Consider the following 16599-nt stretch of genomic DNA (forward strand, 5'->3'; position numbering starts at 1 on the left):
CCCCCACTTCTGACCCTACTAAAACATTTAAATCCTGGGACCTGCAACAGCCAATCCTGTCCCTGTTTTAGCCATGTCTCCGTAATAGCCACAACATCGAAGTCCCAGGTACCACCCCACGCTGCAAGTTCACCTACCTTATTTCGTATACTTCTTGCATTGAAGTATACACACTTCAAGCCACTTTCCTGTTTACAGGCGCCCTCCTTGGAAATTGATGCCATGTTCCTCACCTCCCTACACTCCAGGCCCTGCACCCTGAAGCTACAATCTGGGTTCCCATGCCCCTGCAGAGTTAGTTTAAACCCCCCCCCAAGAGCACTAGCAAACCTCCCCCCAAGGATACTGGTGCCCCTCAGGTTCAGGTGTAGCTGAACGTGTAAAGAATTATGCTGACAACCAATTTAGGATCATCAGTCAGACTCAGTATGTGGATTGAAAGCCACATATATTAATTAAAGGGTCATGTCAGACAGAATAATCATGTCCGGGCACTGTTCCTGTTTCAACACAACAAATTAGGGTGCAGCCATTCACTGGTTGTTTTGCCAGGGCCTGATAAATAAGTCAGCTTGCTTGGCTTAATAGTTTGCAAAACAAGGCTGTTTTAACCATCAATAAACATCACTGGGTAAATCCTCCATAGCAATGCTTCTGTGAATCACCACTGTCCTCTTCCCTCAAATTTATATTCTCGCAAAGTGTCCTGATGAGTGCAAGCTTTGGCAAGATGTAGTCCGTTTTCAGCAATACATTAGCTTTAAAACACATTAGCCTCTATTCTAATAGCCCCAAATTAACAGCTTTTCATAGTCAATATTTTTCAAATCTCCTGGTTAAGGTTTGTTAATTTTATATTTAAATGTTCGCGAACAAAATTAAATACCTGATTTCTATAATCTTATCCAACATTTTATAACTGTATCTCTACCATTTCATATTCTAAGCCACTACATTATGGGCTCTGTTTATCCTTTTCTCAGCTAATAATAATTGTGCTTATATTAAACTTTGGAATTTCATCCACTTTCTGTGGAACAACATCTGTTTGCGGCACACCTCTTTCTTTTACATTTGGACTAGGAATCTCATTCTCTCAGGAATGCTGGGCTCTACAATAATTATTGTAGAGCAGCAGAATTATTGAGCTATTTTTCTGGGTTTTTTTAGCTTTCAAAATAAAGTTCATAAAAGTCTATTTATTTCAATTGCACATGAACATAAAGTGTCCAAAACAGATTTACGAAGAAAATACCTATGATTCTAAATCTTGCTTTCCTCTTAACACATTAACAACTTGCCATCAGTCTATATTGTTTCTCCAATGAACCTGGTATGGTAGCTTTCAGAGACAGGATAAAACATACATTGGACTCCAATGAAGATGGAGAACTCAAGTCTCTCACTGCTGGAATACTATGCACCTATTGCCAACTTATACGATCAATCTAATTTTGCCCCTGGAAGAAAAGTCAGCATTTAATGTGAGAAATTAATTTGTGAACTTTTTTTAAAGATCTTAATAAATAAGGTAGTGCAAGCAGTTAGCATTGGAAAGATGTAAAATATGTACTGAAATAAAGTCTGATTCAATATTGACGCTGAAACTTATGTTACAGTCACATAAAGCTGATTTTAGTCTCCAAAACAGCAATTGCTGGCAAAGCTCAGCAAGTCTGGCAACACCTATCGAGAGAAATCAAAATTAACGTTTCAGTTCTGAGGAAGGATCACTGGATCTGAAACAACACTGATTTCTCTCCTCAGATGCTGCCAGACCTGCTGAGCTTTTCCAGCAATTTCTGCTTTTGGTTCGGATTTCCAGCATCTACAGATCTTTTGGATTTTCTCTGCAGACCCTGTTTGGAATAGCGAGCTTAGCTCGGGGTACAGCACCTCAGGGAAAACAAATTCACCTTGGGTGAGGTGCAGCTTAGAATCAAGACTATAACCAGCTGGGTATTTTCACCACTTTCTTTACTTGTTTATGACTTCCAAATTAGCAGTATTTGGCCTTTGTAAACTATGATTAGGTTATCTTGCTTTGTTCAGTATTAAGGGGTGATCTACATGAGATGTTTAAGATGACTAAAAAATGGATAGGGCAGACAGAACTATCTTTTCTGCTGGGAAGATCAGAACAAAGGATGTTAACTCTAAAGTTAGAAGTAAACTAATTAAGGGTAGCGTCAGGAGGCATTTCTTCACAGTGTAGTAGAAATCTGCAACTATCTCCTCCAAAAGGCTGTTGAGAATGAAAGCTAATTAATAATTTCAAAACTAAGACTGATTGATCTTTGCTAGGTTAACAGCATAACAGCTTACAGATCAAAGCTAGGTAGATGCAGTTACAATACAGATCAGCTACAGACTAACAGAATGGCAGAATTTGCTTAAGTAGCTAGTTAGAGAAAGTGATGACTGCAGATGCTGGAGATCAGAGTCAAAAAATGTAGTGCTGGAAAAGCACAGCCAATCAAGCAGCATCCAAGGAGCAGGAGAGTCGATGTTTCGAGCATGAGCTCTTCATCAGGAGCGAGTTGATTGATTCCTGTTAGAACTTTCCTTTAAGACCCAATGGGATGAACAAGGATTTTTTTAAAATCTAGCTGTAACTTTTGAAAACGACTTGCTCAATTAATGGATCACTGATAATTTTTTTTTAAAGTGACAATGACTACAAATAAAAGGCCTTTTTAAATGATTCTCCCACAACCCCAACCCCAAAAGAACACATCTAAAAGCTTTATAGTGTTTGTAGTCTCCACACAGTGAACTGAATTTTAATTAACTTCTTGCAGTAGTAAAGAGAAGTCTTTCATTGGTTAGATATAATGGTTAAAGACCAGGACATTTTCTCCATAATTTAGTTTCTGTTTGAAAACAGCATTGACGCAAATATTCTTACACACAATATTCCAGCCTGCAAGAGCCTTTTGAGCCTAATTTTCCTCCTGCTGGAAGTTGGTGGAATGTGCATGAAACATTCATAATCTTGGAGAAGACTGAAAGCTTGAATGAATGCAGTGCTCTCATTTACCCCATACTGGACAGGAAGATTCTACAATGAGTATTGGTCGAGACTCAGAAAGTTACTACAAGTGGCCTCTGCAATCCTGTGTTACTCTGGAGGAAATTAGTCAGGATTTTAAGTGAAATTTTCATGGTTCCATGAGAGACTCTCAGTGATCTTTCTGAATTTGGGGTATCACTGGTAGAGACCACCTGTCTAACAGAAGCTGTAGTGCAGTAGTGTATCTGCATACTTAACTGCACATTTGTTAGTTTACAGGGAAATCATCCCAGTAACAGTCCCCACCCAGGGTCAAGTCTGGCATTTGTCTGGAAGCATCTTGTGGCAGCTTGTGGGGGGAAAGAAGGACCCATGAGGCTTCCTACACCAACACCAGCCCAACACAAGAGCACCTTTAATCAGTAGGTCTGGGTTTTGTTTTGTCCAAAACAGATCAAAACCTTTCCACAGGCTGGCTCAAGTTTTGAGTTCTCTGCAATAAGTTGGAACATTTTCTCTTTGTCCACCCTGTCTAATTGCTTCATAAATTTTCAAGACATCTATTAACTCACCGCTCAGACGACTCTTTTCGAGAGATGAAACAGCCCCATTCTTCTCAGCCAGTCTTTCCTGACGGGTCATAATCCATCAGCTTTACTATTTTCCATGTCAATCATTTTGCACTTTCCCAATGCCTCTATCCATATGCATTTTAAATATGGGGACCGGGATTGTATTCAAAATGCACTCTAATTAAGATACTAAGTAAAACTTAAACAGAATCAAAACCAGGGTTGGCACAATTGTTAATACTTATTGCTGAGTTTTAATGATGAATTGTGAAAGGTGGGTGGGAGGAAGGGGGGTTGGAAAGAGAGAGGAACTGACAGGTAGCTAATGCCCATGCAGCTCCACCCCAGCAAACATGTTTTCTAGATTACAACAGTGTTTTCTACTGGAATCTAGGCATATAGTCACTGGCATTATTATACCAAAACATGAGACTGTATTACTGAATCTAATCATTTGTTGTGGAGTTTTTCAATGACTCCTTCACCAGTAATTCATTATATTAAAAAGAAGTTCTTTGTTGGATCTAAAGAGTTTTGGGATATCCCAAATCAGTGAAAGATGCTGTACAGATAATGAATACAGAACATCTGTTTCATGTCCTCTGTACAAATGCAAGATTTTATACCTTGTTCTTTATTATGAGAGCTTGGACAGGAACATCCATACCAACAGCTTCATACTGAACTTTCTTTTGTTAATTTGCTTTTTTATTAACCATGATAGTGTGGAATGGAAAAAACTGGTCACCAGCATTCTAGAATGTATAGACATTCACAGCAGTACATCAAGATGGAGATGGCTCAAGTGCAAAAGTTGCTCTACATTCTCAGTGCACCTGTTTGCATGTAAATGTGTAACTGAATAAAAAATGTGCCAAAGGTTGAACATTTAACTGAAGTGAATGAAAACTATTTCAGTAACCTTCCTCATATTTTCAAAATGCTTTGTCCAAACATTTCAACAAAGTTACCCCTGTTTACAAGTTCCTCAAATTAACAGTCCTCTCAATCAGGGAAATAAAAAAAAGAACTTAAATATTAACTTCTTGTCAGCTTGCTTTAAACAAAAAGATCACAGTTTCATTGAGCACACTGAGCCAGCACAAGGAGCTAACCTTTTCTAATGGAACCCTTGTCATACAGTCACCGGCATCATTATACTAAAACATGTGACCGTGTTGCTGAATCTAATCGTTTGCTGTGGATTCTCTGCACGTTTTTTCCATGTCCCCTTCTCAGTTAATTCATTTACAGTTCACATCCTGTCACAGTGGCAATTTTAAGTGGCTGGTGACCCTGTTAATGCCAGACCTATCATTACCCCTTAACTTCTTCCTCTGTTAAAGGCTTTTGTGTCCTCTCATTTATTCTCTACCAGATCTTGAATCAATGTAACTGTTGCTCCAGTTTGTGACCTGTTCCAGATCACTTGAGCTGCCAAAGTTTAACTAGCTGTTAATATTTGGAGGCCCAAACTGATTGCCATTTCCAAGCTGCTGTAATCAGTACACTAGAAAGAACACAAGGTGGTGATCTTCTACCAGCATTCTCCTCAGCGGCTGACAAGGAGAATTACTTCCAGCAGCCAATAGGCAACCTTTACAGAGTTTACCGGCCATGAAAAGTCTTTTGAATTGGGTCATCATAACATAGCATGCATTTATCGAATGAAGACATCTAATAAAAATAAAAAGTTTCAAAAAACTGAACAGGCTGACCAGAGTTTTCAGGAAGCCTAGGCTTTTGCAACAATTTGGTCATGTTTACCTAAAGTTCACAATGTTGATCGCATCCTTAGATATTGTGACAAAAATCAATACATTTGTTACTGTACTTTGTTTAGAATCCTTCAGGTACGTGCTAGATGTAGGTTTCCTCTAGGCAAAGAAAATATATGTACTTTGCAATTTTCCAGCATGTGCGATTACTAAGTTAGTCACTGAATTGAGTAACTTGTGTAGACTTCATCCGAACAGCTAGTTTTGAAACCCAATCAACACTTCCTTAATCTAGGGATTAAATGGACTACTTGCTGCCTCTACATTTTTTAGTCAGGGCAAACAAGGCTTTTCATTGTTCCTGAAACCTTTACTGTAAAATTGCAACACCTCAGCATCAAGTCATGACAATACACCAACATAGATGTGTGTGTAGAGATGTTGGTGGTGAATGAAGAAATATTGTGGGGGTTCCTGGGGTATACCACGGCACACGAAATCGCTTGTCCTGTCTAGAATCTAGCAGAGAGTTGCTTAAAACGTGGAAAGGAGTAGTTGTTGTTTTATAAAAGTGAAAGACTCTGAAGTATTAATCCAACCACTGTGATTCTACGAACACATATGGATTTGTGGAGAGAACAGTTTTGGAACTTGAAGGAGTAAGACCTAACATCCAGGTCCTCCTCCTGTCTTTTGAAACAATGTTGATGTAACCTGTAACTACTTGACAATGAGCCGTTAGGGAGATCCTATTCAATACAAGAACATCTTTTCATTAGAGCCGTGAGTGGTTTCCTTTTACCACAAGCTGACCCTGTCAATGGCTGCACTGAAAGAAGATGGTGGCAGCAAACCTACAATATGGTGAGGTGAGATGCAGCCTCCGTTTAGCCGCACATACAGCATTTGCTGCTGATGTACCCACCTGAGCAGTAGAACACACACGTACTATCTCCTTCGAGGCCCCAGGGGGTGGGATGATTTTGTTGAATAGTCCAGTCCTGAGCCGAGGAGTTGGAACCAACAATGTCTTTCTGGCCTAAAGTAGGAAATGGTATATAAGTTATATTCTGACAACATCTTGTTACACCGCTGTATAAAGCGTACTGCACCCACAAAGGACAAAGTACCTTGGCACCATGCTGTAAACTCGGACTGCATCCGCGGGACATCCCACTACTCTGTTTATCTCATCTTGCAAAGCATCTTTCTTAACAACTTTGAAGGCTCCTTTCTACACAGATATTCACTGAATGGAGCATAAAAATAGTTTTTGCATTGATTACTGTATTTCTCCTCCTGAATGCATGCACTTGTACTGTACAGTACCCCAGAGATGTACAACATGTAAACAGACCTTTCAGTCCAACTCATCCATGCCGATCAGATAGCCTAACCTAATTTAGCCACATTTGCCAGTAAACTTCTTTATTTTTGTTTTCCCAGCACCCATGTTGCGTGTGTGCAGGTGTGAGACACAGTGAAAGACACAGGGTGCACGAATCTTTATTCAAATTTCCACCACCAGGAAGGAAACACCTGAGTGGCCAGTGACAAGCAGTGCCCTTCACATCAAAGGGCAGTGCTGTGTGATCAAACAGTGAAGGGGAGGGCAGGATTAAATCAAAATAGAGTTGAAGGGTGAAATAATGCACTCCACTCCCTGCGGCGCCCACCTGTCCCTGAACAACTCCAGGGTGTTGGTGGACACCGCGTGCTCCTTTTCCAGAGACACCCGAGCTCTAAGTAACCTTCTTTATTTAATCAAATGACAATTGCTAATTTATTGGCCTAATTAGTGTATGTCAGTGAGTCATTTAACCAGCAATGCAGTACGCTGAACTTCCCCTTGCCCAAGATTCAGATTTACCTTCCAGAAAGGGTCATTGGACAGTGATCAGAAGAAATATGTGCATAACTGAATGCAAGAGGTCTTATTTGTCCATTTTAAAAGGCTCACTTGTCTAATATTGTGTTGAAAAGGAAACTGCTACTTATCAGTTTTAAAAAAAGAAAGTGCAGAAACAAAGTAGTTATGAATATGGACTAAACTCAAAGAATAATCCATTTTAATCACTCAAAATTACATCCAAATGTTTACCTCAATGTTACTATTTATTTAGACATCAATGTCCTGAAGCTTGTAGCTCCAATGGACAGAAATAACAGATTACAAGTCAGCTGTGGGTCAGTTTGCCATTACTTTGAAACGCATGTTTGTATTTGAAGCTTCTCTCATAGAGATCTCTTCCAGCAGAAAACCGTCAGCAAAACTAACAGGTTTCCTGAGAAAGAAAGCAAGATAAATTGGGGATTATGAGAAACCTTCGATCAGCTTCTCATTCCACCATTTCTCATGGTTGAAGGATGCAAGTCTTATACCTCCACTATTTTACTTGTCAGAAAATTGCAGCCAGCTGTGCATGTGTCGCTGATTTGGAGAAACAATGGTAACCATATTCTTTAATTATGTGTTTGTACATTTGTTCATTTGTGCCTAGGATTGTAGATCTGTACGTGGATAAACTACTGAGAGTGTGGCTGTGTGCGTGCATGCTTGTGCAACAGTGGCATTCTGAGTCAGTGAGTATGTTGGTGTGTGCAGTAGCAAATGTAGTTGTGAGTCCATTAAGAGGAAATACAAATCCAAACAAGGCAAAATACTGAAGTGACTAAACAGTACAGCACTGGATCCTCACTGTATGTCACAGAAAGGGTAGGTGGTGTTGGAACAGGTAGGTGTGTGAGATGCTCAGGTTGCAACATGGTCCTTCCACTGTTTAAGCTTGGTCTTCTCCTGACGCTTGAAACCATTGTGGAAGCTTTTTCACCAGTTTGGATGGGTCTTAAACCTGAGATTACAAGTGTTAGGTTGGGATGTTACATTTTTTGAGTTGGCTGTGAGAACATCCAAAAACATTTCTGTTGATCTCTGGTCATCACTTGTTACGATGAAGCTCAGGGTAGAGAGCTCATTTTAGAAGTCTCACATTAGGAACGTGGATGAGACAGTTCAGTTGATTGTCCAAGTACAGTGCCTCAATAATGGGGATACTGGCTTGAGAGAGGACACTGAAATTGGAATGCCTATGTTGCTAGTGGACTTGCAGGATTTTGTGAAGGCAACACTAGCAATATTTCTCAAGAGAGCTCGGGAAGTGATTGCTGGGCCTCTTACTGAGATATCTTCGATAGTCACAGGTGAGGTGCTGGAAGACTGGAGGTTGGCTAACGTGGTGCCACTGTTTAAGAAAGGCGGTAAAGACAAGTTAGGGAACTATAGACCAGTGAGCCTGACGTCGGTGGTGGGCAAGTTGTTGGAGGGAATCCTGAGGGACCGGATGTACATGTATTTGGAAAGGCAAGGACTGATTAGGGATAGTCAACATGGCTTTGTGCGTGGGAAATCATGTCTCACAAATAATTCTATCTGTGGCATTTACTCTACATCGCCAATGTCTCAGGTTACTGCAGGAGGGCTGGTAATACATCTACACTGCAGACCATGAGCTTGCTGCAGGATTTGAAGTCCAGGTCTTTACGCCTTTCTTCATCAGACAGCTGAAGGCAGTGCTGGCACGAGGCACTGAGTTCATCCTCAATATCTCCCCTCACAGAGAGGAAGCTCCAAGGTTCCGAAAATTGATTCACATCGTCCAGTGGCTCACCTTGGATCTTGATAGACCAGAGGTGCAGTGTTATAGGTCTGGAGCAAGCTGGTAGATAATCATTGTGTCCTGGATGTTTAGCCGAAGGCCCATTAACTCAGACATCTCCATGAATGCACTGACGTTAGTTTGGAGCTCAGCCTCAGAGTGTGTGCACTCAGGAGTGGTGTCTGCATATTGTAGCCTGATGACAGAAGGTGGGCTGTTCTCGCTCCTGGATTGATGTGGTGTAGGTTGAGCAAAATCCCATTTGTCTTGGAGAAGAGATCCATTCCAGCATGAAGCTACCTGAAGTTGCATATAGAGGGAAATAGAGAAGAACACTGGTGCAATGACATAGTTTGCACTCGTACTAGGTGTACAGCAGATGCAATGGTGAGCACAGTTTGAAAGTTATTGTGCACAAGCACAGGGTGGTGATAAAATTTCTGCAGGTAGCCAAGACTGCCACTTCCAACGAGAGCACTGCAGCCTGCTAATCCATGCAGCAAGGTGGCTCAGTGGTTAGCACTGCTGCCTCACTGACTGTGCAGTTTGCACGTTCTCCCTGTTTTTGCAAGGGTTTCCTCTGGGTGCTCCAGTTTCCTCTCATAGCCCAAAGATTTGCAGGTCAGGTGGATTGACTGTGCTAAATTGTCCCACAGTGGCCACAGATCTGCAGGCCAGGTGGATTAGCCATGGGAAATGCAGGCTTACGGGGATAGGGTAGAAGGTTGGGTCTGGGTGGGATGCTTTTCGGAGGTTCAGTGTGGATTGGATGGGCTGAATGGCCTGTTTCCATACTGTAGGGATTCTATTAGTGTAATCACACTGTCCATTCTGGTAACATGAGATCAGGAAAGAACAGCAAGTTCACACCCAGTTTAACCTTAAAATTATTGCAATTGTAGAGCAGACAAATAATTGTGTAGCCACTAGAAAACTCAAGATATCAGCAAAGAACATTTTGAGATTGGCAGCAGCTCCTTGCACAGATGAGGCAAATGCCTCAGAATAGATGAGCAAACCAAGGAAAGTCTAGCACCTGACCACAACTAGAAGACAAAGGTGTACGACATAGTAATGGAAACCACCAGGATAGACTCTCTAGCATCTATCCAAATCTTTGCCCTGAAACAAGCAATAAACTAAAGTACTGCAGATTTCAAAGCCAGCCCCAGGAGAAACAGTTCTGTGCTGTGACAGAAGACCAAGATTTCATAGTGTCTCCTAGAGAACTTGATGATTGGCTTATTGGATTTCACTGGTTGATAATCAAACATCAACAAAGGAATGAATAAAGAATGCCTGAATTTGGAAGATGGCCGCCATGAATCTTGACAGACCAGTTAGTCAAACAATGAGCAAAGTTGCAGACAAAAGGTTCAGCGAAAACAGCAGCAAATGAAAAGAATAAACCCACTGTTTGGTGTCACGTATGGTGACTGGTCAAAGCTTATGCTGATGGTGATATTCAAGAGAATAACTCTTTGAAAACAGCAATTTACTTAGGATGTAGTAACTCACATGCACGGTAAGAGATGGATCGATGATGGAGAATTGCGAATATGGCTGAGGAAAGTTTGGCGCTCACCATCACGAGGATTAACAGAAATGTGTTCTCATTGGGAAATGTTCACACATTGCAATGATGTTGTCGCTGAAGTTAGATCGCAAAATGATTAAATGATCATGATTCCCATTAGTCTGAGCAGCCTTGTTCAATTACTGGACAGCTGTCTAAACAAGCACAAGGGAAAAAAATAGAATGACTTGATAATCAGAGCAAAGGAGATTTTCACTATAGCAAGCAGCTTTTTCTAATTCATTCATGAGATGAGAGTTTTACAGGCTAGCCTTTTATCACATTTCAGAGTCACCCACATTGCTGAGTGCCTGGAGTCGCATGTCGGTTACAGCATGTAAATATGACAGAGTTCCTTCCCAAAACAACATTCATGAACCAGATGGGTTTTTTACAAAAATCAACAGTAGTTGCATGGTCATCATTTGGCAGGCTTTAGTTCCAGATTTTTTATTGAATTCAGAATGTGCTTTGATGGGATTTGAACCTATGGCCCGAGAGCATAAGCATGGGTTTCTGGATCACCAGTGCAGTGACATTACCACTGTACCACAATCTCCTCACATAGGTCCCAATGTTAACAATCCTATACAGATGGGTTGTGTAGGTCTCAGATGAAATCAGATTAAAGACTGACATCAAATCATTCAATAAATGTGAGGCAGCACTTGGTGGCGCAGCAGATTATTTGTGGAATAGTATGACCCATGATGATGTTAATACTGATGAAGATGATGATGATGATGATGATACAATTCAAGAATCAAATTGAAAGGAGTTAATTTGGTTCTGAAAATGAAAAGGATTTGTGGATTCTAATTTACATTTAGTGCATGGTCTGCTGCTCAGTGGTCTTATATTATAATATATAATTTTATGTAGATTAGATTACTTACAGTGTGGAAACAGGCCCTTCGGCCCAACAAGTCCACACTCTCCGAAGAGCAACCCACCCAGACCCATTCTCCTACATTTACCCCTTCACTTAACACTACGGGCAATTTAGCATGGCCAATTCACCTAACCAGCACATCTTTGGACTGTGGGAGGAAACTGGAGGACCCGGAGGGAACTCCGCACAGACACGGGGAGAATGTGCAAACTCCACACAGACAGTTGCCTGAGGCGGGAATTGAACGCGGGTCTCTGGCGCTGTGAGGCAGCAGTGCGAACCACTGTGCCACCGTGCCGCCCATGTATTGCCTTTTGTTGATCAATTTGATAAGTTGTTTTGAATTTAGTGTACATAGATTAATGTCTGAGTCCATGGAGATTAAAATTGATTTATCAATAAAAATGTAAGAATAGGAACACGCCTGACTCCTTCTCTACTAATTTCGGGAATGGGTTTGATGGGAACAATGTCATTGACATAACTCTGACAAAGCTACCTGTGGTGTAAAACTCGACATCACTCTACCTTTGGATGAAAAATTTAAGTTTAGAAAACTAAGTAATGCACAACAGTACATACTTATTTAAAAGGGATTAAGCAAGACTGAAAGGATTCAGATGCATCACCCTATATGCGACTTGTTCTTCAAGAAGCAATGGGAAACATCACTGGCAAACCATTAACACATTTAGAGCTGGGCTGAGAAATGGCAGATGGCGTTCAACCTGGATAAATGCAAAGTGATGCCTTTTGGAAGGTCAAACTTGAACGCTGAATATAGGATTAAAGACAGGATTCTTGGCAGTGTGGAGGAACAGAGGGATCTAGATGTGTAAGTACATAGATCCCTTAAAGTTGCCACACAAGTGGATAGGGTTGTTAAGAAAGCATATGGTGTTTTGGCTTTCATTAACAGGGGGAGCGAGTTTAAGAGCCGCGAGATTTTGCTACAGCTCTACAAGTCCCTGGTGAGACCACACTTGGAATATTGTGTCCAGTTCTGGCCGCCCCACTATAGGAAAGATACAGAAGCTTTGGAGAGGGTGCAAAGAAGGTTTACCAGGATGCTGCCTGGACTGGAGGGCTTGCCTTATGAAGGGGGGGGATTAGAATGGTGCTGGAAAAGCACAGCAGTTCAGGCAGCATCCGAGGAGCAGGGAAATCGATGTTACGGGCAAAAGCCCTTCATCAGGAATACAGGCAGAGTGCCTGAAGGGTGGAGAGATCAGGTTGAATAAGCTTGGACTTTTCTCTCTGGAGAGAAGGAGGAAGAGAGGAGACCTGATCGAGGTGTATAAAATAATGAGTGGAATGGATAGAGTCAATAGCCAGAGACTTTTCCACAGGGCAGGATTGACTGATACGAGAAGTCATAGTTTGAAGATATTAGGAGGAAGGTATAAAGGAGATGTCAGAGGTAGGTTCTTCATGCAGAGAGTTGTGGATGCATGGATGCGTTGCCAGCGGTGGTGGTGGAAACAGAGTCATTGGAGACATTTAAGCGACTGCTGGACATGCATATGGATAGCAGTGAGTTGAGGGGTGCGTATGTTAAATTACTATACTTGACATTAGGATTAAATCTCGGCACAACATCATGGGCCAAAGGGCCTGTTCTGTGCTGTACTTTTCTATGTTCTATGTTCTATTTTACAAGTCAATGAGCATTGAGATCAAACCACGCATATGATTACTCTGAAGGAGAGGAAGCTTCAGGAGGGTTCAAAGTTTGGTACTGACTGGTAACGTCACAACCAAGATCATTTTCAACAATCTTGAATGTTTTATAAGCTACAGGCAACATAAATCAACAACACTGTTACCATGATGGATGAAAATGCTCTCCACTGCACTTTCATCATTGAACTACATGGTTGGAATGACTACTGCATCACGGGAAACGAGGTTGTTTAAGAGAAATTATGCACAGATTTAACTTTAGTGGAGAAATTTCAAATTATTGCACTTATAACAAAGACTTTATAATATTCTCAGGCTTCTTTGATTTACTGGATAAGCCTCTTTGATAATGCCACTTTTGATTAGATGTTTTAATGTCACTTGTATGGAGGTACATTGAAAAATGTTGTCTTATGTGCTTTACAGACAGATCATCATGTACAAGTGCATCAGGGTAACAGAACAGAGTGCAGGGGACAATGTTACAGCTGCCCAGAAGACTGACACTTTCATCTTTTGGCAGAATTTTCACCACCATAAGGCATCTGTTGAGAAGGGAGGCTGGGAAAAATACACTCTGCTAGCTCAGGATTATTTTCCCTAACGTGCTTGGAGTTGTAAGGGCTACCTACTGAAGCCAGTTGTCAGACACTGACTGGAAGTTTCAATTCATCTCTGGGCGTTCCAAGGAGTCAGGAAGCAGACTGGCTACTTGGCAGTAGACCAGAGAACTATTGCTCTAGGCTGGCTTCGAAGTACTCCCTCCTTGCCTGCCTCACTAGAGCTGCAGCCACAGGCCGTTCCTAAAGAGTCGACTGAAAACTTTGGCTACCTTTTACTTTACGAGTTGCTGGTAGTATATCAGTAACCTGCAAACATAAGGTGCCGTTCTATCAGAGCTAGAGAGCCTTCTATTTGATCTCCAGCTTTGACAGTCTGCCTGCTGTCCTTAATTTGACATCAAGTATGTCATCTGCCCACCAACTGGCAAATCCACAAGAAATCAGTGTCGGGTGACTGTATTAGACGTGGTGTATGTTACGATCCCCACTTGATCCCAGTTACACATTTCTAAACCAAACTTTGCCCTTTTGGGTCTGTGATTTATGGGAAAAGGGAGATGAGAAATAAAGAAAAATGATTAGCTTGAAAACATTTTGTATAATTCTTTCAGTGCCATATCATTCCATCATAAACAATCAAGTGGTCTTGTAACTGGCAACAAGCACAAAGACTGTCGTGCCAGGATTGGTGTATTTCATAGAATCCATGTCAGCACCAGGGACAGCTAGTTTTGAGGACAGAGGAAACAAGAAAACTCCTCTATTATTCTAGTCTTTCCTGACTACATGTTTCTTAATGGGCCAGCTATCTCTGGCATCTGAGTCATCCACCTCAGTTACTAATGCAGCTCTCCAGTTGGATGGCAAAGTTATGATACAGCCAAGTGCAATGCCAGCAACTTTCTTTACCTCCCTTACCATAACCATGGAATTAGGCAGACATCAATTTCCTACTGTAGTAATATCACTGAGCTCTGGAAATTGGCAGATTATGGACTGAGTTCACAAACAATCCTGCCACCCATTACTCTAATTTGCTATTTAATGCTGTTCAAGTCCCTGCTATAGTGAAGATGCTGTGAAACTTGAAATGGTGCATAAAAGATTTTAAAGGATATTGCCAGGATTAGAGGGTTTGAGCTATCAGGAGAGGCTGAATAGGCTGGGGCTGCTTCCCCTGGAGTGTCGGAGGGATGACATTATAAATGTTTGTAAAATCATGAGGGGCATGGATAGGGTGAACAGCCAAATTCTTTTACCCAAGGTAGGAAAGTCCAAAACTAGAGAGCATGGGTTTAAGGTGAGAGGGGAAAGACTTAAAGGGACCCAAGGGGAACATTTTCAGGCAGAGCGTGGTGTGTGTATGGAATTAACTGCTAGAGAAAGTGGTGGATGCTGGTACAATTGCAACATTTAAAAGGCATCTGAATGGGTACATAAATAGAAAATGTTGAAAGGCATATGTGCCAACTGATGGCAAATGTGACCAGATTAACTTAGAATATCTAGTCAGCATGGACGAATTGGGCTGAAGGGTCTGTTTCCGTGCTGTACAACACAATGACTCTATGAGTGCATTTTGCTATTCTTATAATCCTTGTTTTTGTTTTCATGGCCAATAGACAATAGGTGCAGGAGTAGGTCATTCTGCTCTTCGAGCCTGCACCACCATTCAATATGATCATGGCTGATCATTCCTGCCTTATCTCCATAATCCTTGATTCCACTATCCTTGAGAGCTCTATCCAACTCTTTCTTAAATGAATCCAGAGACTGGGCCTCCACTGCCCTCTGGGGCAGAGCATTCCACACAGCCTCCACTCTCTGGGTGAAGAAGTTTCTCCTCATCTCTGTTCTAAATGGTCTACCCCGTATTTTTAAGCTGTGTCCTCTGGTTGGGCACTCACCCATCAGCGGAAACATGGCCACTTTGGCTCTATTAGCATTTTACAGATTTTCAGAGTGCTATGGATAGTTCAGAGATGAGGTGGTTACTACATTACGCCTGAAGCAAATCTGTGATCATGAATTCAGGTCTTTTAGTGTAGCCAACTCTGACAAGTGGAACCAAATGGTAAGCAACCATGAGGAAGTAGCAACTGAGATCAGTATGCCCTTTGGAAAGGACAATGTGAGATGAAAGCAACTCACCATTGTGCAGTGTCAGCTGCGATTCAGTTGGCAGCAGTCTCTGCTCTGTGCAAGGAGGTTGCGGGTTCAAGTTCCACTCCAACAACTTGAGCACAAAAAGCTAGGCTAATACTCCAGTGCAGAACTAAGGGGGCGCTGCACAGTTTGTGATGCTGTATTTTGGATGAGACATGAAGTCAACAATCTGTCTTGTCCATCAGTTGTATGTAAACAATCCCATGGCACTGCTTTAACATACAAAGCAGAAGATCTCCCCAGTTCTTGCAATCAATCATCATTCCTAAAATTTGGCTCTTAACAAATTACTATATGTGAGAGCTCACTGTGCAGAAAGTGGATGCTGCATTTTGTATATTACACTGTGATTAAAAATAAAAATGTTAAAAATAAAAGTTACTGGGTGTAAAAAATGCTTTAAGACACCCTAAAACCATTTTAAAAATGCATAATATTAATGCAAGTCTTTCTTTTATCAATATATATCGACTGAGTTTGCTGTATTTCTTGCCCAGTAGTCTTTGCAACATAATAGGTGTTTGCAATTAGTGAAACAGAGAATATCAAAAGTGGTGAATTTTTGGCTCACCTCTACAATTCTTCCTTCCAAACCATACAGAAAAAAAGTATCAACAAGATCAAACTGATCCACAGTAAACTGGCAATTAACACCAGAGTTGTGATATCAGTGAGGAGAAAGTGAGGTCTGCAGATGCTGGAGATCAGAGCTGAAAATGTGTTGCTGGAAAAGCGCAGCAGGTCAGGCAGCATCCAGGGA

At 41.4% G+C, this 16599-nt stretch overlaps 1 protein-coding gene across 4 annotated transcripts in view; it reads right to left on the bottom strand.

Moving 5' to 3' along the window:
* mthfsd (methenyltetrahydrofolate synthetase domain containing) overlaps positions 1 to 16599 on the bottom strand; it is a 68074-nt gene that overhangs the window by 30050 nt on the left and 21425 nt on the right. For all 4 annotated transcript variants that reach the window (XM_043706621.1, XM_043706622.1, XM_043706619.1 and 1 more), the window contains one exon: positions 6229 to 6342. In XM_043706621.1, the coding sequence (XP_043562556.1) occupies positions 6229 to 6342 (114 nt within the window). The remainder of the gene's footprint in view (positions 1 to 6228; positions 6343 to 16599) is intronic.

The sequence above is a fragment of the Chiloscyllium plagiosum genome, chromosome 17, assembly GCF_004010195.1.
Source record: "Chiloscyllium plagiosum isolate BGI_BamShark_2017 chromosome 17, ASM401019v2, whole genome shotgun sequence".
NCBI lineage: Eukaryota > Metazoa > Chordata > Chondrichthyes > Orectolobiformes > Hemiscylliidae > Chiloscyllium > Chiloscyllium plagiosum.